Below are 22485 nucleotides of genomic sequence, written 5' to 3'. Positions count from 1 at the left end.
TTCACGTCTTACATTTTTAGAGCAGGTTTCACTTGGAGAACTCTCTTCCAAATGAATGCAATTCCATTTCATGGACATTTTGGAATACTAATGTGTTCATGGTGACTTCATGCTGCTGTTTTATGCTTCATACAGCAGGTGGGTGAATAACCATAATAAAACATTGATTTTAGTTGTACTCGAGTGTCTGATTCAATCTCGTAAACGTTGCTAGCCTAGGGTCTATTATTTGGAGCAGACACTCCTCCATCATATAGGCTCTGCCCCATTTGTTGCCTCAGCTGGACTCTCCAACCATTTGTGTGGGTACATGTTTTGATTTCTAGAATTGCTTCATTTGTGAATTCACGGACAGATTGCAAATGAATGGTAAACATAGAAACATAGAATTTGTTTAAGAAGGAACTGCAGATGCTGGAAAATCGAAGGTAGACAAAAGTGCTGGAGAAACTCAGCGGGTGCAGCAGCATCTACGGAGCGAAGGAAATAGGTAACGTTTCGGTCCGAAACGTCGCCTATTTCCTTCGCTCCATAGATGCTGCTGCACCCGCTGAGTTTCTCCAGCACTTTTGTCTACCATAGAAAATAGGTGCAGGGGGAGGCCATTTGGCCCTTCGAGCCTGCACCGCCATTCATTGTGATCCTGGCTGATTATCCACGATCAGTAACCCGTGCCTGCCTTCTCCCCATACCCCTTGATTCCGCTAGCCCCTAGAGCTCTATCTAACTCTCTTTTAAATTCATCCAGTGAATTGGCCTCCACTGCATTCCGTGGCAGAGAATTCCACAAATTCACAATTGTCTGGGTGAAAAGGTATTTTCTCATCTCAGTTTTAAATGGCCTCCCCTTTATTCTTAGACCGTGGCCCTTGGTTCCGGACTCTCCCATCACAGAGAACATTTTTCCTGCAAAGTTCCACTTGCAGCTTAGAATGTGCTCTTTCATCTCTGCACCCTGGGCTGAGTTGAAAGTATGCCTTATGGTTTATACGTGTACCAGCAACAGTGTATTTAATACAATGATGGGACATTTAGCGGCTGAGGGGGAGGACGGGGGCGAGAGGGAGGTTGTGAATGAAATGGCTCAGGATAATATGATTCCAGAGAGTGTCCGATGGATTAAATGTGGTTAAAAACATTTTTAATGGGAGTCGTCTGTGAAATCCATTTCCTGAAACATAATGAGAAATTGGTGGTGGACGTGTTCAGAACAATATTGTTATAAGCAATGAAGGAGAAAGTGCTGGGGATGATCTACAGGCCAGTCGACATCCGTGGGGAAAGGAATAGAGTTGTGCCTAGGATATCCATTTCTTTCTGTTTTTATTTCAGATATACAGCATCTGCCGTTTGCTATTTTTCATTTCGAACCACAGTCAGCTTGTAGAAATTAATTGCAACATTGATATTAAATGGAATAAAGTAAGAAGAAAAAACCCCCACTTGCCTTCATTAATCTTTTCAGTCAATGTCAGTGATCCCAGTCAAAGAAGTGGGTCCAGACAGGATACACTGTTTAGTTTAGTTTAGTTCAGAGATACAGCGCGGAGATGGGCTCCTCGGCCCACCGAGTCCGCACCGACCAGCGATCCCTGCACATTAACGCTGATTAACACACACCAGGGACAATGTACAATTTTACCAAGCCAATGAACCTACAAACCTGTGCGTCTTTGGAGTGTGGGAGGAAACAGGAGATGGCGGAGAAAACCCAGCAGGTCACGGGGAGAAAGTACAAACTCCATACAGACAGCACCCGTAGACAAGATCGAACCCGGGTCTCTGGCGCTGTAGGGCAGCAACTCTACCGCTGCGCCACCGTGCCGCATTTTGGTGGTGTAATGATAAGGGCTGAGAACAGAACCGTTTGAAGAAGTGTCTCGAACGTGAAATGTCACCCATTCTTCTCTCCAGAGATGCTGCCTGTCCCGCTGAGTTACTCCAGCTTTTTGTGTCTACCATCAGTTGATAATGTTATACGGCAAACATTGGACATGGTGCTGCTAGCTAACATTTGTACCTTCCATCCTATGTGCTGCAACAAGCAGATGTATAAGTCTAGAATGTGTTAACTGTGTTTCTTTCAGACCTGTTCATTAGCCATTAGCATGATGCAGTCCAATGTCTCTGGCCATTATTTGAGTGGACTTTGAATTACCAAACTTTAATCCAATTAGTTTGCTTAATCCTTTCCCCCCAAGTCATTCAATTGTTATTTTAAGGTCCTCCATCCATCCACCCAGTAATATTGTTCTTTTTGGCAGGCTAAAACCAGAAAATTATGATGATGTGGCCAGCATTTGAGGGTATGAGCTATAGAGAGAGGTTGAGCAGGCTGGGACTCTATTCCTTAGAGCGCAGGAGGATGAGGGGTGATCTTATAGAGCTGTACAAAATTATGAGACAAATAGAATGGTTAGACGCACAGTCTGTTGCCCAGAGTAGGAGAATTGAGAACCAGCGGACATACTGTAGGTTTAATGTGAGGGGGGGAATGATTTAACAGGAAACTGAAGGGTAACTTTTTCACGCAAAGGGTGGTGGGTGTATGGAATGGGCTCCCGGAGGAGGTAGTTGAGGCAAGTCATGGGCGGTCACAGTGGTTCAGCGGTAGAGTTGCTGCCTTACAGCGAATGCAGTGCCGGAGACCCAGGTTCGATCCTGACTACGGATGTGGTCTGTCCGGTGTTTGTATGTGCTCCCCATAATCTGCGTGGGTTTTCTCTGAGATCTTCGGTTTCCTCCCACACTCCAAAGACGTACAGGTTTGAAGGTTAATTGGCTTGGTAAATGTAAAAATTGTCCTTAGTGGGTGTAGGATAGTGTTAATGTGCGGGGTTCGCTGGTCAGCGCGGACCCAGTGGGCTGAAGGGCCTGTTTCCGTGCTGTATCTTTAAACTAAACTAGTGTGTTATCGCAACGTTTAAAAAACATTTATACAGCTACATGGATAGGACAGATTTTGAGGGATATGGGCCCAATAGGCAATTAGGTGCAGGAGCAGGCCATACGGCCCTTCAAGCCAGCACCACCATTCAATGTGATCATGGCTGATCATCCACAATCAGTACCCTGTTCCTGCCTTCTCCCCATATCCCCTGACTCCACTATCTTCACTAGCCCTATCTAGCTCTCCCTTGAGTTTCCAGAGAACTGGCCTCCACTGCCCTCTGAGGCAGTGAATTCCACAGACTCACAACTCCCTGTGTGAAAAAGTGTTTCCTCATTTCCGTTCTAGATGGCTTACCCCTTATTCTTAAACTGTGGCCCCTGGTTCTGGACCCCCAACATCGGGAACATGTTTCCTGCCTCTAGCATGTCCAAACCCTTAATAATCTTATATGTTTCAATAAGATCCCCTCTCATCCTTCTAAATTCCAGAGTATACATGCCCAGACGCTTCATTCTCCCAGCATATGACAGTCCCGCCATCCTGGGAATTAATCTTGAGAACCTACGCTGCACTCCCTCCATAGCAAGAATGTCCTTCCTCAAATTTGGAGACCAAAACTGCACACAATACTCCAGGTGTGGTCTCATTAGGGCCCTGTACAACTGCAGAAGGACCTCTTTGCTCCTATACTCAACTCCTCTTGTTATAAAGGCCAACATGCCATTCGCTTTCTTCACTGCCTGCTGTACCTGCATGCTTACTTTCATTGACTGATGAACAAGGACATCCAGATCCCATTGTACTTCCCCGTTTCCCAATGCAGGCAGGTGGGACGTGTAGGTGGGACATGTTAGAATGTGCGGGCAAGTTGGGTCGAAGGGACTGATTCCATGCTATAAGACTCTATGACTCTAAGAAATTCTTATAGTCATATACTTTTTTTTTTTTGAATATTTATTTATTAGAAGCAAATGTATATGATAAAGATCTCGAAGGATAGATGGGAAAAGTATTTGATGAATACACATAACTGTTCTATTAATGCAAGACATAATTTAATTCAATTCAAATTATTACATAGACTATATTATTCAAAAACGAGGTTGAATAAATTTTATCCAAACGTCTCTCCCAGATGCGATAAATGTTTATTTCAAAACGCTAATATAACACATTCATTTGTAGGATGTACAAAGTTGAATAAATTTTGGAGTGATATATTTGATATATTTACAAAGCTTTTCAAGTCAAGAATAGAACCCAAAATGGAATGGATTATATTTGGAATAATAGGAGAAGATACCAATTTAAATAAAGACCAAAATGGTTTTTTTAATTATGGGTTAATAATTCGAAAGAAATTGATACTTAAAATACAACCATACCAACTGTTAAAATGTGGATTAGGAATATGATGGACATAGCTCGCCTTGAAGAAATGAGACTCCGACTAATAGATAAATATGACCAATTCTTAAGGAGTTGGTCTCCTTTCATCGACTTTTTGGAATCATGTGATGCAGCGGTACCATAAGGATTGCTGATTTCAGTTCATGACGTGGATAGATCTACATCTCCGAATACAGATTTGAAAAATTCTCTTTTAAGGGGCCTTCTCTTCTATTTCTACTTTCCACTTTTAAAAAAAAAAAAATTTTATATACACACTTCACGTTTTTCTATTCTCTACCATCTATTTTTCCACTTTTTCCCCTTTCTATTGTTTTCTTTTTCTTGTCTTGCTTACTTCCTTCTCATAACATAAAACTAGAGGTTGTACATAGAATGGATTATGGTATGACATAGTTGGCACCTAAAATTAGGTTCCACTGTACTGTTTTGTACTGTATTAACTTCTAATAAGAAAAAAAAAAAATAAATAAAAAAATAAAATAAAAAAAAGAAGCAAATGTACAAAAATAGAACCAACGGCATATAAAATTACACAGTTATTGTACAGCAATTTAAACTTTTTAGCTTGAATAGGAAGAAAAGAAAGGAGAAAAAGCAAGAAAGAGAAAAAGTGAGATGTGCAAAGATAGACCCCCTAGACTACCAAAGTAGTGTCGCCATAGAGTGAATAAATGAAAAAAAGAAGAGGGGAATAGAAAAAAGATAAAAGGACAAAAAGACAAAGAAAGAAAAAAGTGGTGATATACCTGCCTCACATCCCTCCCAACCCACCTCACCCAACCCGTAATTAGATTTAAATCCAAAGTTGTGTTGTGCCATGCTATCCTTGTAATAAATCAATGAATGGTGTCCATGTCTTCGAAAAATGATCTGTTTTTTCTGCCAAGACAAGTCTAATATTTTCAAGATGTAGCGTCTCGGACATGTTTATAATCCACATCTTAAGAGTAGGGACTGATGTATGTTTCCAAAATATAAGTATTCATTTTTTTCGCCGTTATCAGGCCATAATTAAGGAAACGTCTTTGAAATAGTGATAGCTCAGAGCAGGCTTCTGAAGTACCTAGAGTGATCAGTTCCGTGTCGGGATCCAATTTTATTTTTAGTGTTTTTGAAAAAATTTCAAAAATTCCTCTCCAGAAATTATGTAACTTTATACAAGAGGCAAAGGAATGGGTTATAGTTGCTTCCTGAAGGAGACATTTATCACAAATAGGAGTTACATTTGGAAAGATCTTATTCATTTTAGACTTTGAATAATAGAGTCTGTGCAGTATTTTAAATTGAATTAACGAATGCCTAACGTTGATCGAACAGTTGTGTATATATAGAAGGTTCTCCTCCCATCTGTCTTTTAAAATGTTTAGGCCAAGCTCATCTTCCCAAGCTCTTCTAATTACTTCTGACGATGGGGTTTCTATATTTAAAAGGGTGTTATACAGATATGATATTAACTTGTTTGAATCCGAGTTTCTATTCATACATTCGTCTAGTATGTCTGGCAACAAAGATTGATAGTCTTGGGTATATGATTTCAGATAGTCTCGTATTTGAAGGTATCTAAAATATTGACTACCTTTCAGGTGATATTTCTACTGTAATTCTTGAAATGAGAGAAGAGTTCCCATCTCATAAAGATCTCCGAGTTTTTTAATTCCTAATCTTTCCCAAAGTGTGAAAGTTTTGTCTAAAATAGAAGGCTTGAACGAAGGGTTGTTGGCAATTGGTGAGGCAAGAGATACATTTCTCAGTTTAAGGGTTGACTTCACTTGTCTCCAGATTCGTTGGGTACTGTGGATAATCGGATTTTTCTCATATAGTGTTTTCTTCAAATTTATTGGAGAGAGAAGAATCGCGTCTATATTAAAATGCGAGCAATCCTCTCTCTCCATTATTAACCATTTTACCTGTTGGCATGTGTTGTCTAACCAATAGATTACGTTTTTAATATTCGTTGCCCAATAACAGTATAAAAAAATTGGGGAGAGCCAGTCCACCATTTTCTTTGGGTTTACATAGATGTCGTTTATGGATTCTATATGTTTTATAATCCCAAATAAAGTTTGTGATCAGAGAGTCGAGTTTAAAAAAAAAAAAATTTAGGATGATAAATCGGTATTGATAGAAATAAGTACAGGATTTGTGGGAGGAAGATCATCTTTATGGCATTTATTCTGCCTATGAGAGATATCGGAAGCGTTTTCCAAAATTGAGTAAGGGCATTTAGTTAGGTAATTAATGGAGGAAAGTTTGTTTGAAATAGAGAAGTGTATTTTCTAGTTACGTGAACTTCAAGATATTTAAATTTTTCCGTAGCAATTCTGAAAGGGAATTGTAGGAGGTGTGTCGGCTCTTGATGTTTTATTGACATAATTTCACTTTTGTTCCAATTTATTCTATATCCTGAAAAGGAACCGAATTCCTCTATAAGATTTAGTATACTTGGAATGCTAACTTGGGAATTGGTGGTATAGAGTAATACATCATCTGCATATAATGATATTTTATTATTGGAATATTTAGTGTTGTAGCCATGAATATTCATATACTGAGGAAACAATTCTAATTTGTGGCTGAGGCATCATTAATATAGATGGTGGAATTTACATTGTATCTCAGCCATTTTGCTGTGGTAGCACATTCTGGACAAAAGCATTCACTAAATATTTAATCTCTTCTTTGTTTTAGACTGCACTCTTATGCACCAAGGAAATCAGGATACCAACTCTTCAACATGGAGTCCAAAGACAGTGAATTCAATGACGAGTCTCCCTTACTGAAGGTCATTTCTCAAGGGAATGGGTGAGTTACAAAATAAAATTGTTTAGCCTCAAATGACAAGTAAACCAGTTGGTAGAGGGGCTGGGGAGGATCATCTACCAAAGGATGAAAGGAAAGTGCAAAATGTGTAGGAAGGAACTGCAGATGCTGGTTACACACCGAAGATTGACGGAGAGACTGGTCAGGGTCAGGCAGCATCTCTGGAGAGAAGGAATATGTCTCGACCCGAAATGTCATCCATTCCTTCTCTCAAGGGAAGTGGAAATGATTGCTTGCATCAAATCTTAATTGGCATCGAGAAATATGCTGGCTGATGGCACAACTTTAACACTGGGAAATCTGCTGTTTGAACAAGTTACTGGTTAGAGCTGGTGCAGGGTCCAAGAGCCCATTTAAAGTCACAGTCATACAGCAGGGAACCAGGCCCTTTGGCCAACTTGTCCATACTGACCAAGATGCCCCATCTGAGCTCAATTTAATTCCATTCCATTCCGTAATTATTGTTTTTTTTACTTTAGAGATACAGCATAGAAATGATTAACGATTACATGTGCAGGACCACGATGACAGTGGTGGCGTAGAGCTGGCAGATTGGTCCACAGAGAGATAGCTTGGGGTCGATGGACTGAATACAATTCTTCTCTGTCCTTTCTCAATAACGTCAGTGAGATCTGAATAGGCTATTGGATACTGAAAAACATAATTCAGAGAGGGATGAGATGAGAAAGATACAACACACAGAACAAATCCAGAAAATGCTGGAAGAACTCAGTAGGACCAGCAGCGTCTGTGGGGAGGGAATTGAATCAATATTTCAGTCAAGGACCTTTCACTGGAACTGGAAGTTTAAGAAAGCAAGCGTTTGTTAAACATTGCATGCAGGGAGTGGAGAAGAGAGGACAGAATACGTGAATGTGATATATATCCAAGAAACATTGAAATATAGCAGCACATTTTGATTTGACTCTGTGACCCTATAATTCCATGACACATGGAGAAAAAAAGGTGGTTCAGTTTACTTCATCGTCACATGTACGGAGGTACAGTGAAAAGTTTTTGTTACCTTAGATTATTCAATCTGCTATTGAATCCCAATGACTGCAACATTCACAATGGATGATGAGGTCCTATTCCTTAAGTTTAGTTTGAACATCATTGGAGCAATGTTGTGGGTGGAACACATGTCACAGTGGAAATGAGATGGAGAATTAGAGTAAGATTAAGGCAGAGATAGATAGATTCTTGATTAGTACAGGTGTCAGAGGTTATGGGGAGAAGGCAAGAGAATGGGGTTAGGAGGGAGGAATCGATCAGCCATGATTGAATGGCGGAGTAGACTTGATGGGTCAAATAGCCTAATTCTACATGACCTTAAGGCAACTGGAAGCACTGAGTTCCCCCTTATGGACTGAATGGAGGAGTTCTGCAAAGCAGTCACCCAACCTGCCATTAGTTTCACTAATGCAATACAATAAAATGTACCGATGCACTAAAATATACAACATTTGGCCATACCAGTGTAGGCACAAGCATTATTGAGACATGCAAGTACAGTTTATATTGAAATATATTATTGAGTAAAAGTAGGTCAATGAAAATTTGCAACACGGAGAAATGCATCTTTTTCAACCTGAGTATCACTGCATAAAATATTTAGGAGCTTTGTTATTCTAAGATTTTTTACTCTTTGGGTGCAATTTTCTATTCTGTAGCCTTGAAGCTGAATGCATCTTCTTATCACTTTCCAACCCACTATAAATCCTAAATATATACCCAGGAGCATGTTTAGTAGGATTTTGAGATATATACTGCATAACTTGTAGTGCACGAACAGAGATGGTCGATTTCGGAAATTCTTCATTGCATTGCCGTGTATTTAGAATAATTTAGTTTAGTTGAGAGATACAGTGCGGAAACAGGCCCTTCGGCCCATTGAGTCCATGCCGACCAGCAATCCCTGCACACTTATGCTGTCCTACAATTTACAATTATACCCAGCCATTTAACCTACAAACCTCTACGTCTGTAGAGTGTGGGAGGAATCCGGAGAAAACCCACGCAGGTGACTGGGACAATAGACAATAGGTGCAGGAGTAGGCCATTTGGCCCTTCGAGCCAGCACCGCCATTCAATGTGATCATGGGTGATCATCCCCAATCACTACCCCGTTCCTGCCTTCTCCCCTTATCCCCTGACTCCGCTATCTTTAAGAGCCCTATCCAGCTCTCTCTTGAAAGCATCCAGAGAACCTGCCTCCACCACCCTCTGAGGCAAAGAATTCCACAGACTCACAACTCTCTGTGAGAAAAAGTGTTTCCTCGTCTCATTTCTAAATGACTTACCCCTTATTCTTAAACTGTGGCCCCTGGTTCTGGACGCCCCCAACATCGGGAACATGTTTCCTGCCTCCAGCGTGTCCAAACCCTTAACAATCTTATATGTTTCAATAAGATAGCCTCTCATCCTTCTAAACTCCAGAGTGTACATGCCCAGCTGCTTCATTCTCTCAGCATATGAACTGCAGTTGCTGGTTTACACCGAAGATAGACACAAAACCGCCCTCTGAGGCAGAGAATTCCACAGACTCCTCTCCGTTCTATGTGGCTTACCCCTTATTCTTAAACTGTGGCCCTTGGTTCTGGACTCCCCCAACATCGGGAACATGTTTCCTGCCACTAGCGGGTCCAAACCCTTAACAATCTTATATGTTTCAATAAGATAGCCTCTCATCCTTCTAAACTCCAGAGTGTACAAGCCCAGCTGCTTCATTCTCTCAACATTTGACAGTTCCGCCATCCCGGGAATTAACCTTGTAAACCTACGCTGCACTCCCTCAATAGCAAGAATGTCCTTCCTCAAATTAGGGGACCAAGAACATTCAAACTCCATACAGACAAGCACCCGCAGTCGGGATCGCGCACTAATAAGACTTCATTACATTTAGCAGAGATTATATGTTTGCACAGATATGACATTTTGTTAACATGAGCACCATAACAGTTGGCACCAGAGGATTAAGATTAAGTAGGATTAACTTGCTACTTGCGAGGTTTTAAATTAGCCAGACAGAGTGGAGGGACCCAAAGCAACAGTGTGGCAGATGGGGAAATAGGGCCTGATGTTTCAGGTCAAGATTAATGGAGCAGGGGGTAAAATAGCTGGGAAAGAGAGGTGCAGGTGGGGCAAAGTCTGGTAGAGATGGTGGCATAGAGCCAGTGACCTGGATTAGATCCTGACTATGGTTGCTGCCTGTATGGAGTTTGTACCTTCTCCCCGTGACCTGCGTGGGTTTTCTCCAAGGTCTTTGGAACTCCACAGACATATAGGTTTGTAGGATGATTGGCTTGGTATAAATATATAAATGTAAAAAATTGTCCCCAGTGTGTGTAGGGTAGTGCTAATGTGCGGGGGCCGGTGGTCAGCACGAACTCAGTGGGTCGAAAGGCCTGTTTCCGCACTGTATCTCTAAACTAAACTAAACTGATAGGTGGGTACAGATGAGAGGGGATAATTGGCAGATAGATGGAGATAGTGACGAAGGCCAGAGATGAAAAGGAGACAAAGGGGCGTCAGATAAGGAAAGAATAGGAGGAGTGAAATGCACAGCTGAAGGGAGAGATATGGGTGTAAGTTGTTGGGCGGAGGAGCAAAGAGAGGGGATTGAGGACTTGGAGATGCGATAGGCAGGAAATTCAATATACTATATAACCATATAACAATTACAGCATGGAAACAGGCCATCTCGGCCCTTCTAGTCCGTGCCGAACACTTACTCTCACCTAGTCCCATCTACCTGCACCCAAACCATAACCCTCCATTCCTTTCCCGTCCATATACCTATCCAATTTATTTTTAAATTATAAAATCGAACCTGACTTCACCACTTCCACTGGAAGCTCATTCCACACAGCTACCACTCTCTGAGTAAAGAAGTTCCCCCTCATGTTGCCCCTAAACTTTTGTCCCTTAATTCTCAAGTCATGTCCTCTTGTTTGAATCTTCCCTACTCTCAATGGAAAAAGCTTATCCACGTCAACTCTGTCTATCCCTCTCATCATTTTAAAGACCTCTATCAAGTCCCCCCCTTAACCTTCTGTGCTCCAAAGAATAAAGACCTATCTTGTTCAACCTTTCTCTGTACAAATGGTTTCTTTAGCTCTACCAATCTCTCAAAGATCATCCTGCTAAGAGCCAAGGACAATGATGATCACATCAAGGTCAGTGAGGGAAGCAACACCCACAGAAAGAAACACTCAAAAAATCACCTGGCCAAACTCCACCAATCCCAATCAAGATCCAAAGGACATAGATTTAAGGTGAGGGGGGCGAAGATTTTATAGGAATCTGAGGGCACTTTTTTACACAAAGGGTGGTGGGTGTATGGAACGAGCTGCCACAGGAGGAAGTTGAAGCAGGAACTAACACAACATTAAAAAAAAAACATTTGGATAGGGACTCGGATAGGATAGTTTTTTGTTTAGTTTATTGTCACATGTACTGAGGTATAGTGAAAAGCTTTTGTTGTGTGCTAACCAATCATCAGAAAGACTGGACATGATTACAATTGAGCCACTCATGGTGTACAGATACATGATCAAGGGAATAATGTTTAGTGGAAGATAAAATTCAGTAAAGTCTGATTAAAGATAGTCCGAGGGTCTCCAATGAGGTAGATAGTAGCACAGGACCAAATGCAGGCCGGTGGGACGAGTGTAGATGGGGCATGTTGGTCAGCATGGGCAAGTTGGGCCGAAGGGTCTGTTTCCACGCTGTATGACTCCATGACATTCCTGCGGGTATCATTCATCACCCCATTTCATTGAAACATATTGATCTCATTGAAACATATAAGATTGTTAAGGGTTTGGACACGCTAGAGGCAGGAAACATGTTCCCGATGTTGGGGGAGTCCAGAACCGGGGCCACAGTTTAAGAATAAGGGGTAAGCCATTTAGAACGGAACGAGGAAACACTTTTTCTCACAGAGAGTTGTTAGTCTGTGGAATTCTCTGCCTCAGAGGGCGGTGGAGACCGGTTGTCTGGATGCTTTCAAGAGAGAGTTAGATAGAGTGCTTAAAGATAGCAGAGTCAAGGAATATGGGGAGAAGGCAGGAACAGGGTATTAATTGTGGATGATCAGCCATGATCCCATTGAATGGCGATGCTGGATTGAGGGGCCGAATAGCCTACTCCTGCACCTATTGTCTATTGTCTATAATCAAGAATCTATCTTTCTCTGCCTTCAAAACATCCATTGACTTGGCCTTCACAGCCTTCAGTGGCAAAGAATTTCCACAGGTTCGCCACCTTCTGACTAAAGAAATTCATCCTCATCTCCATCCTAAAGGAACATCCTTTAATTCTGAGGCTATGATCTATGGTCCTAGGCTCTTCCACGAGGGAACATCCTCTCCATATCCACTCTATCCAGGTCTAGATGAGAACTAGGGCTCTTGAAATAGCAGAGTCAGGGGATATGGGGAGAAGGCAGGAACGGGGTACTGATTGAGGATGATCAGCCATGATCACATTAAATGGTGGTGCTGGCTCGAAGGGCCAAATGGCCTCCTCCTGCACCTATTGTCTATTGTCTATATTTCGCCGCAGCTATCTGTTGGAGTCTTCGCCTTAGCACAGCGAAAGAATTTGTAAAGGCCATTGCACAGTTGCAAAACAGCAAGGCCTCAGGATTTACATGGTACATTTCAGGATCGTGTTATGTCTCAAAGTGTTTTACAGCACTGAATAGCTTTCAAATTATTACTAATGTTCTCAATTTGTGTGTGGCAGACGAACCACAAAATAAATGACCAAATGATCAGATTTAGTACCATTGGTTGAGAGTTCAGTGTTGGTCAGCACACTGGGGAGGACGTTGATTTGCGATTCCTTGCTCACCGCATTACTCTTGCAAGCTGCAATAAAATCTAAATCAACTACGTTAATGCGAAAGAACATTCTTCTGTGAGCCTGCAAGTTCAGCAATCTAAATTCCTGCTAGCCTGTTCATTCCTTAACAATGTGTCATTCCCTGTAGAATTAACAGGGTTGGAAAAGTCTATGGGGAGAATTGGGTGAAAATGAATCAAAAGCAATGATGGATGATCACGATAAAAGGCCGTTGGATGTGCCAATTCTTAAATATTATTGTGAAGGTTTTGTTAATCAAAGAAAGCGAAAATATTAATGTGGGCAAATGTGATGAACTTAGGTGGGCATTTTGATCAGCATAGACAAGTTGGGCTGAAGCGCCTGTTTTGTAACACAGCCCTGTGTAAATTAAATCTATGCATAATTGTAATCTTAACTGGCAAGCGGGACTAGTGTAGATGGGACATGTTGGCTGGTGTGGGCAAGTTGGGCCAAAGGGCCTGTTTCCACATTGTATTACACTATGAACTAGAGACAAGGGCTACATTAGCAAAACATACAGGATATCCTGGATTTTCCACATCCTTCCTATAATTGGAATAGTTGCAATTTTAAGAGAATTATTATAAGAAAAAAATTAAAAAGTTTGTTTGCTGCCTGATGCAATCTTTGTGGCTGGCATTCAAATTCATAATTTCTCTGACATTGTAACATCCCAAAATAGGCGCCTTAGCTCAGAGCTATTTGCATTGTAAGTAAGTGCAAGATCAGCAAACTAAAAATGACTTCAATTGATTAAGGTGTCAAAACCATTGTTTTATTGCTGCTGCAATTTGTGCCACGACATTTTTGCTCATTTCAACTCTTTAGTATAGTATGGGATAATTTTATGTCTTTTTAGTATATAAATGGTATGACGCTGTGCTAATGGACTTGCGTTTAAATTCCACCTTGATGGTTTAAGACTTAGTTAAGAAAACCCGGAGGTTAAAAATCCGGTGTTAGCAAAAAGGATCATGGAAGTGTTGGCTTTTACAAGATACATAATGCCTTCATAAGGAGAAGGAATCTTGCTATCATTTGTGACTCCATCATAGTGGTGCCTAGGACCAGAAGATTAATGTTCAAGGGAAGAGACAGGAAGTTTAGAGGGAGTTTTGAGGAATAATGTTTTCATCCATAGAATGGTTGGAACCTGAGGGATGGTGGAGAAAGCGACCCTCACAATGTAGGTATGTTGCAAAGCCTACCTGAAGCTTCGGTGAAAATCTGCCGTTGCGGGTGTGCGCGATTTTGGCGCCGTTTAGAGGGGGCGGGTTTAAAACGCGATTTTCTCTAAGCTGTTCCAATCGAAAATGTTCAGCCTAGTTAATTATTAACGAAAAATCGCTGAAAGACCCCGTCGCAAAAGCTATTATTAGGTTTAAAGGCCTTGAATAATAGTTATAGTAGTTTAAAAATCAATCTCTAAACCCGCGACCGCCAGCAACCGCAGGGTCTCATAAAGCAAACCACAGAAGGTTGGCTGTATATTTTTACATTAAAAAGGGCTTCTAAAGATCCCTTTATACAAAGTTTAATATTGCGAGTAGCTCATTTTGGACCCATTATATCCCGCAGTATTTTTCTCGGCATTTGGGGCACAAATCTACCGCAATGTGAACGTTCTAAACCAGCGCGTTCCACAGGGACCCACTGGAAAGCTGATTTAAATGGACATTTATTTACAGCAATTAAACACTAAATTCCTTCCATTTGGCCTATAAATTAATGTAAATGAGATTTAAAAATCATGTTTTATTGTGAATTATTTGTGAATATTATTTGGACATTTAGGCTATTTAAAAATGTTAATCATTTATTAAGAAATGGATAGATGTTTAGATCTAGTAATTGAAGTCTGAAATTAGCTACAATTAGGTAACTAACTAATTATATGCTTTAATTTCAGGTCATCCAAGTAAGATTATTTTATATTTGTTTCAGAATGCTTCAATCTATGATAACTGAAAATTTCATTCAGTTCTCTTAATTTTTAAGAAAGTTATGGGCTTTTGACTGTTCACGATCACAGCTTTTTTGTTATGTCCATAGAAAATCAATAGGGAACAAGATGCTCATTTCCCAGTATGAAAATGGCCATAACTTTTTAAATACTTGAGATATGAAAGTGAATTAGGTGTCAAATTAAACTTATTTTTATGCTCTATCTGATGGGATAAATTACAGACTTGATTTTTTAAATCTCAAAATTTTGTAACATTGCTACACAATGTTTAAGAAGCATCTAGACAACCACTTGAGGTTTCTTCCCAGCAGTTATCAGGCAACTGAACCATCCTACCACAACCAGAGAGCAGTCTTGAACTGCTATCTACTTCATTGGAGATGCTCGGACTATCTTTCATTGGACATTTCTAGCTTTATCTTGCACTAAACGTTATCCACCTTATTCCTTTTTATCATGTATCTGTACACTGGATGGCTCGATTGTAATCATGTACAGGTACAGGATACTGAGTTGGATGATCCTACTGCACCTATTTTCTATGTTTCTATGTTTCTATGTCTTTCCGTTGAATGGTTAGCAAGCACCAAATGATTTTTCATTGTATCTCAGTACACGTGACGATAAACGATAAGCTAAACTAAACTAAAACCTCAAAGTAAGGACCAAATGCTTTCAAATGGGATGAATATGGATGGATACTTGATGGTCGGCGTGGACATGGGCGGGCTGAAGGGCTTGCTTCTGTGCTGACTCAATGACATTCAGTGAAGAGGGAGACACTTCAGCGTGACCATTCATTGTAGTACTGACGGAGTACTACACTAAAGGCGGCACGATGGCGTAACAGTAGACCAACTGCTTTACAGCGCCAGAGAGCCGGGTTCGATCATTGACAGGCAAAATTATTGCAATTTTCAATGTTGAAAAGAACGGAGATTAAAAAAGGCATCTTTTGTTGTTCCTGCTAAATCGGCCACGTGGGAGTAGTTGAACTCCAAAATCTCTCTCCCTTCTGAATTTCTGGTGAAGCATTTAATGTTCATTCGCTTGCATGCTGTGTCTTTAGTGCATACGAGTGGATGACAAACTTCTAATTCCTTACTAATTTATAGTACTTCTCAAAAAGAAGGGATTGACAATAGACGATAGACAATAGGTGCAGGAGTAGGCCATTTGGCCCTTCGATCCAGCACCGCCATTCAATGTGATCATGTCTGATCATCCCCAATCAGTACCCCGTTCCTGCCTTCTCCCCATATCCCCCGACTCTGCTATTTTTAAGAGCCCTATCTAGCTCTCTCTTGAAAGCATCCAGACAACCTGCCTCCACCGCCCTCTGAGGCAGAGAATTCCACAGACTCACCACTCTGTGAGAAAAAGTGTTTCCTCGTCTCCGTTCTAAATGGCTTACTCCTTATTCTTAAACTGTGGCCCCCTGGTTCTGGACTCCCCCAACATCGGGAACATGTTTCCTGCCTCTAGCGGGCCCATCCACATTAACGGGACGGAGGTGGAACGTGTTTCCATCTTCAGGTTCCTGGGGGTCAACTTCTCCGATGACCTCCCTTGGACCCACAATACCTCAACTCTGGTCAAGAAGGGTCACCAGCGTCTCTTCTTCCTGAGGAGACTGAAGAAGGTCCATCTGTCTCCTCAGATCCAGGTGAACTTCTACCGCTGCACCATCGAGAGCATCCTTACCAACTGTATCACAGTATGGTATGGCAACTGCTGTGTCTCCGACCAGAAAGCACTGCAGAGGGTGGTGAAAATTGCCCAATGCATCACCGGTTCCTCACTCCCCTCCATTGAGTCTGTCCAAAGCAAGCGTTGTCTGCGAAGGGCGCTCAGCATCGCCAAGGACTGCTCTCACCCCAACCACAGACTGTTTACCCTCCTACCATCCGGGAGGCGCTACAGGTCTCTCCGTTGCCGGACCAGTAGGTCCAGGAACAGCTTCTTCCCGGCGGCTGTCACTCTACTCAACACTGTACCTCGGTGATTGCCAATCACCCCCCCCCACCCCGGACACTCCTCCCACCAGGAAAAAAAAAATACTATGACTGTATGCACGTAAATAGATTTAATTATTGCTCATATTTATGTCGCTTTTCTAGGGAGATGCTAACTGCATTTCGTTGTCTCTGCACTGTACACTGCACAATGACAATAAAATTGAATCTGAATCTGATCTGAATCTGAATCTGAAGCCCTTAACAATCTTATATGTTTCAATGAGATAACCTCTCATCCTAAACTCCAGAGTGTACAAGCCCAGCCGCTCCATTCTCTAGGCATATGACAGTCCCCCCATCCCGGAAATTAACCTTGTAAACCTACGCTGCACTCCCTCAATAGCAAGAATGTCCTTCCTCAAATTAGGATTGAGTTATAGAAACCCCACAAATTCCTGTTTGCATGCATTCCACTTATTGAGTGGTTTGTATAAAAATGGACTCTCAATTTGTAGGTGCAGGCACACTTGAATGTACAAGGAACTTGTTCAAAATAAAGATGAGCTTTAGTTTTAGAATGTGGAACAGAACAGCACAAGAACAGGCCCTTTGGCCCACTATGCCTGTGCTGAAGACCATCTTTTGTCTACCTGTGCATAATCCATATTCCTCTTTGCCCTGAATAAATGTGCACATCCGAACACCTTTTAAATACCATAATACCATAGGCCTCAACCACCAACCCTGGCAGCGTGCACCAAGCACTCACTACTCTCTGTGTAAAAAAAAAAGTTACCCCACACATCTCCTTTAAACTTTTCTCCTTTAGCCATAAAGTTATGCCCTCTACATCCTGGGGGGAAAGGTTCTGACTGTCTTTCCTGTCTATGCCTCTTATCATTTTATATTGTTCTATCAGGGCTTCCCGCATCCTCTGGCATTCCAGAGAAAACAATTCAAGTGTCCAACCTCTCCCTGTAGATAACCATATAACAATTACAGCACGGAAACAGGCCATCTCGACCCTTCTAGTCCGTGCCGAACACGTATTCTCCCCTAGTCCCATATACCTGCGCTCAGACCATAACCCTCCATTCCTTTCCCGTCCATATAACTATCCAATTTATTTTTAAATGATAAAAACGAACCTGCCTCCACCACCTTCACTGGAAGCTCATTCCACACAGCCACCACTCTCTGAGTAAAGAAGTTCCCCCTCATGTTACCCCTAAACTTCTGTCCCTTAATTCTCAAGTCATGTCCCCTTGTTTGAAACTTCCCTACTCTCAGTGGGAAAAGCTTATCCACATCAACTCTGTCTATCCCTCTCATCATTTTAAAGACCTCTATCAAGTCCCCCCTTAACCTTCTGCGCTCCAAAGAATAAAGCCCTAACTTGTTCAACCTTTCTCTGTAACTTAGTTGCTGAAACCCAGGCAACATTCTAGTAAATCTCCTCTGTACGCTCTCTATTTTGTTGACATCCTTCCTATAATTAGGCGACCAAAATTGTACACCATACTCCAGAATTGGCCTCACCAATGCCTTGTACAATTTTAACATTACATCCCAACTTCTATAATACCTCCTAATCCAGGCAATATTCTGGTAAACCTCCTCTGTACCCATTCCAAAGCCTCCACATCCTTGCTCTAGTGGGGCGAATAGAACTGCATGCAATATTGCAAATGTGGCCGAACCAACGTCCTACAAAGTTGCATACGCTGCATTTTAGCATTATATTTAGTTTAGTTTAGTGCAAGAGATACAGCGCAGAAGCAGGCCCATCAGCCCACCGAGTCCACAACGAACAATGATCCCTGCACGTTAACACTACCCTACACGCAACAGGCACCATTATTACAGTTACACCAAGCCAATTAACCTGCAAAACCTGTACGTCTTTGGAGTGTGGGAGGTAACCGAAGATCTCGGAGTAAACCCACGCAGGTCACGGGGAGAATGGGGAGAACGTACAAACTCCGTACAGACAGCACCCATAGTCAGAATCGAACCCGGGTCTCTGGCGCTGCAAGGCAGCAAATCTACAGCTGCGCCAACAATAACATTTCCGTGCATGAAATATTTGGATGGTTTACATGCAGCCCTAGAGCATGAAGTTTCTCCAGATCTGGCACCATTAAATAGTCAATATTGCAAACCTACATCAGGCAGTGGGAATTGAAATATGTTATTTGTCCTGAGGACATGATAGGCAGATAATGTATTTGTTCGAACAGAATACTGGAAGAATTCATCAGGGAGGTCCAGATATTGATACTGACTACATAAAATGTTCTTTTTTTTATTACATTAAAATAATATCCTTCTTTAGTAAAACATGAAGAACAGCTGGATCTCAATAGACCAGGGAGTATCAGTGGAGGGAAAGGGACAGACTAGATTACATCTGCGGTACATCATCTATATAAATCCCATCCATTATTATTATTATTGTGGTACATCTGCATGCCATAAACCATCGCAGATAGACACAAAATGCTGGAGTAACTCAGCGGGACAGGCAGCATCTCTAGATAGAAGGAATGGGTGACGTTTTGTGTCCAGACCCTTCTTCAGACTGAGCGTCAGGGACGAGGGAGTTACAGAGATAAGGAAGTGTAAGAGATCAAAAGAAATGAAGATTGAGGAAAATGTAGAATAGAGCATTGTTAGCTCGGGGAAGGTGACAACAAAGCAAACAGTGTTGCAATGTCATCAGGGGGACAGTCGGACTGGTCGGAGAACTGGGAAGGGGGAGGGATGGAGCGAGAGGGAAAGAAGTTAGAGAAGTCAATGTTCATACCACTGGGGTGTCAGCTACCCAAGCGAAATATGAGGTGCTGTTCCTCCAATTTGCGTTGGGCCTCAACCGGACAACGGAGGAGGCCCAGGATAGAAAGGTCAGTGTGAGAATGGGAGGGGGAGTTAAAATGTTTAGCAACCAGGAGATCAGGTAGGTTTAGGCAGAATGAACGGAGGTGTTATGGGCCTGTCACACTTGGGCGATTTTTTAGGCAACTGTCGAAATTTTATTAACATGTTGACAATTTTTCAGCGACAATTTGGACTGTCGTAGGTTGTCGTAGGCGCTGTTGTAGGTTGTCACCAGGTTAACGTAGGTTGTCGCAGGTGCTGACCAACGAATTCCATTGTCCTAGTTGCTGGCAGTTGCCTACATAACCGCCTAAGTGGGATAGGCCCATTATTATCACCTTTTCCTCTGTAAAACATGATTGACTGATTTCAAATGGAAAAATCATTGAATTAAATGTCATCAAGTTCATTAACAGCAACTTTAACGATGGCTGCTTTATCCAGTTCAGTTTAGTTTATAATGTATCGAGATACAGGGAAAAGTTTTTGTTGCATGCTAACCAGTCATTAGAAAGATAGTACATGATTACAATCGAGCCATTTACAGTGTATAGATACATGATGAGGGAATAGCGTTTAGTGCAAGGTAAAGCCAGCAAAGTCCGATCAAGGATAGCCTGAGGGTCACCAATGAGGTAGATAGTATTTCAGCTATCTACCTATGTAAAACAAAGCATGAATGAAATCCAAAATCAAATGGGAGAAATTGAAAGGACATGTTTCGGGTCAGGACTCTCCTTCAGACTGATGGAGTTGAGGGAGAAAGCTGGGAGAGAGATTTAGGTGAGGAGGGATGGCTGGCAGATGACTGGAGATAGTAATCGAGGCTGGACGTGAAGGGGAGACCAAAGGTGCAGATGAGGAAACCAGAAGGAAAATGGGGAGTGAAATGTGGAACCAGAGGGAGGGATGGTGGGCGCAAGGAAAATATGTGAATGAGGAGGGAGGGGTGGGAGATGAGGGGGTGGAGGAGGGAAATAAACCAGGTGATGCGGGGCAGGGAGAATGGATAAAAAGGACACGTATGACTATGCAGGGAAGGGGGGGGGGGGGGGAAGGATTTAAACTGGGTAGATGAGAATGAGGCAGGGGATGAAGGGTTATCTGAGATTGGGGAATTCAAGGGTCATACCTTTCATTGTAGTTGACCCAAGTGGAGTACAAGCTGTTCATCCAAGTGGCCCTTCTCTGGCAACAGAGGAGCCTGGGAATGGTAAGGTTGGTATGGGAAGAGGAAGGGTATTAAAATGTCTAGCAACTCTTAATGTTAATGCAGAAAAGGACTACAGGTACTGTAGAAGGGGGAATACAAATATTGTGGTACATCAGCATAGATACATAGACAATAGGTGCAGGAGTAGGCCATTCGGCCATGCGAGCCAGCACCGCCATTCAAGTTGATCATGGCTGATCATCCACAATCTGTACCCCCCGTTCCTGCCTTCTCCCCATATCCCTTGATTCCGCTAGCCCTAAGAGCTCTATCTAACTCACTTTTGAATTCATCCAGTGAATCAGCCTCCACTGCCTTCTGAGGCAGAGAATTCTACAAATTCACAATCCTCTGTGTGAAAAGGTTTTTCCTCATCACAGTTCTAAATGGCCTACTCTCTTATTCTTAAACCGTGACCTCTGGTTCTGGACTCCCCCAACATCGGGAACATGTTTCCTGCATCTAACGTGTCCAATCCCATAATAATATTATATGTTTTGATAAGATATCCTCTCATCCTTCTAAATTCCAGTGAATACAAGCCCAGTCGCTCCATTCTTTCATCATAGGACAGTCCTGCCATCCCGGGAATTAATCTTGTGAACCTATGCTGCACTCCCTCAATTGCAAGAATGTAATTCCTCAATTTAGGGGACCAAAACTGCACACAGTACTCCAGATGTGATCTCAGCAAGCCCCTGTACAACTGCAGAGGTTTATAAAGGTAACCTCAACTATGAACTGTCTTTAGATGAACAAAGGACATTTTTTGCACTGGTATTGTGATTATTAATTTTTTGAATTGTGTTAATTATGCATTATCCTTGTGTATTGTGTTTGTGGGCCTATTAGCCGGCTGCAAGTAAGAATTTCATTATTTCGTTATTGGTACACATGAGAATGAATGAATGAATGAATACTTTATTGTTACATGTGACAAGTCACAGTGAAATTCTTGCAAGGTATGCAATAGTCGCCACACAAAGGGCGACAATGAAACACACTTGACCCTTGACTCTCATTGCATTGCCATGTTCATTGTCAATTTTAAGCCTGGTTGGACCTATCCCAATCTGTGCAATGTCTCCTGTGTATGGTTGTCAACGTTGATCATCCCGTTGCATTTTGACAAGAGGTGAAAGTAAGGTGTTTTTTCCAGGAAAAACTACTTGACACTTGGTGAAAGGGATTACCTGGCTCCCGATGAGTCGTGGGAATGCAGCTCAAGTGAACTGGAAGGCAGGGGCCGACTGGGAAGTGAGGTGGGTTGGCTCTCGGCATCTAACTCCTCTGAGAAGTGTGACATCCTGGACAGTCTTCATCTGAACTTCAAACTTCCCAACCCACTGAGGTAACCACTATTCTGTTCTGCCATTGCATTTCATTAATGAGTCGGCATTAATAATTTGTTTTCTTTCCTGCTATTGCTATTTTCTACTGCTCTTTCCTGTGGCTTTGATATTATTTAATG

General features: G+C 41.9%; 1 protein-coding gene across 1 annotated transcript in view; it reads left to right on the top strand.

Annotated features, from left to right (window-relative positions):
• The window catches only part of LOC116974739 (P protein), a 206307-nt gene that overhangs the window by 44949 nt on the left and 138873 nt on the right, over positions 1 to 22485 (top strand). The window contains exons 2-3 of the mRNA XM_033023454.1: positions 6995 to 7108; positions 22174 to 22365. Coding sequence (XP_032879345.1) covers positions 6995 to 7108; positions 22174 to 22365 — 306 coding nt within the window. The remainder of the gene's footprint in view (positions 1 to 6994; positions 7109 to 22173; positions 22366 to 22485) is intronic.

The sequence above is a fragment of the Amblyraja radiata genome, chromosome 6 (assembly GCF_010909765.2).
Source record: "Amblyraja radiata isolate CabotCenter1 chromosome 6, sAmbRad1.1.pri, whole genome shotgun sequence".
In the NCBI taxonomy this organism is placed as follows: domain Eukaryota; kingdom Metazoa; phylum Chordata; class Chondrichthyes; order Rajiformes; family Rajidae; genus Amblyraja; species Amblyraja radiata.
This window is presented reverse-complemented; position numbering and strand designations above follow the sequence as displayed.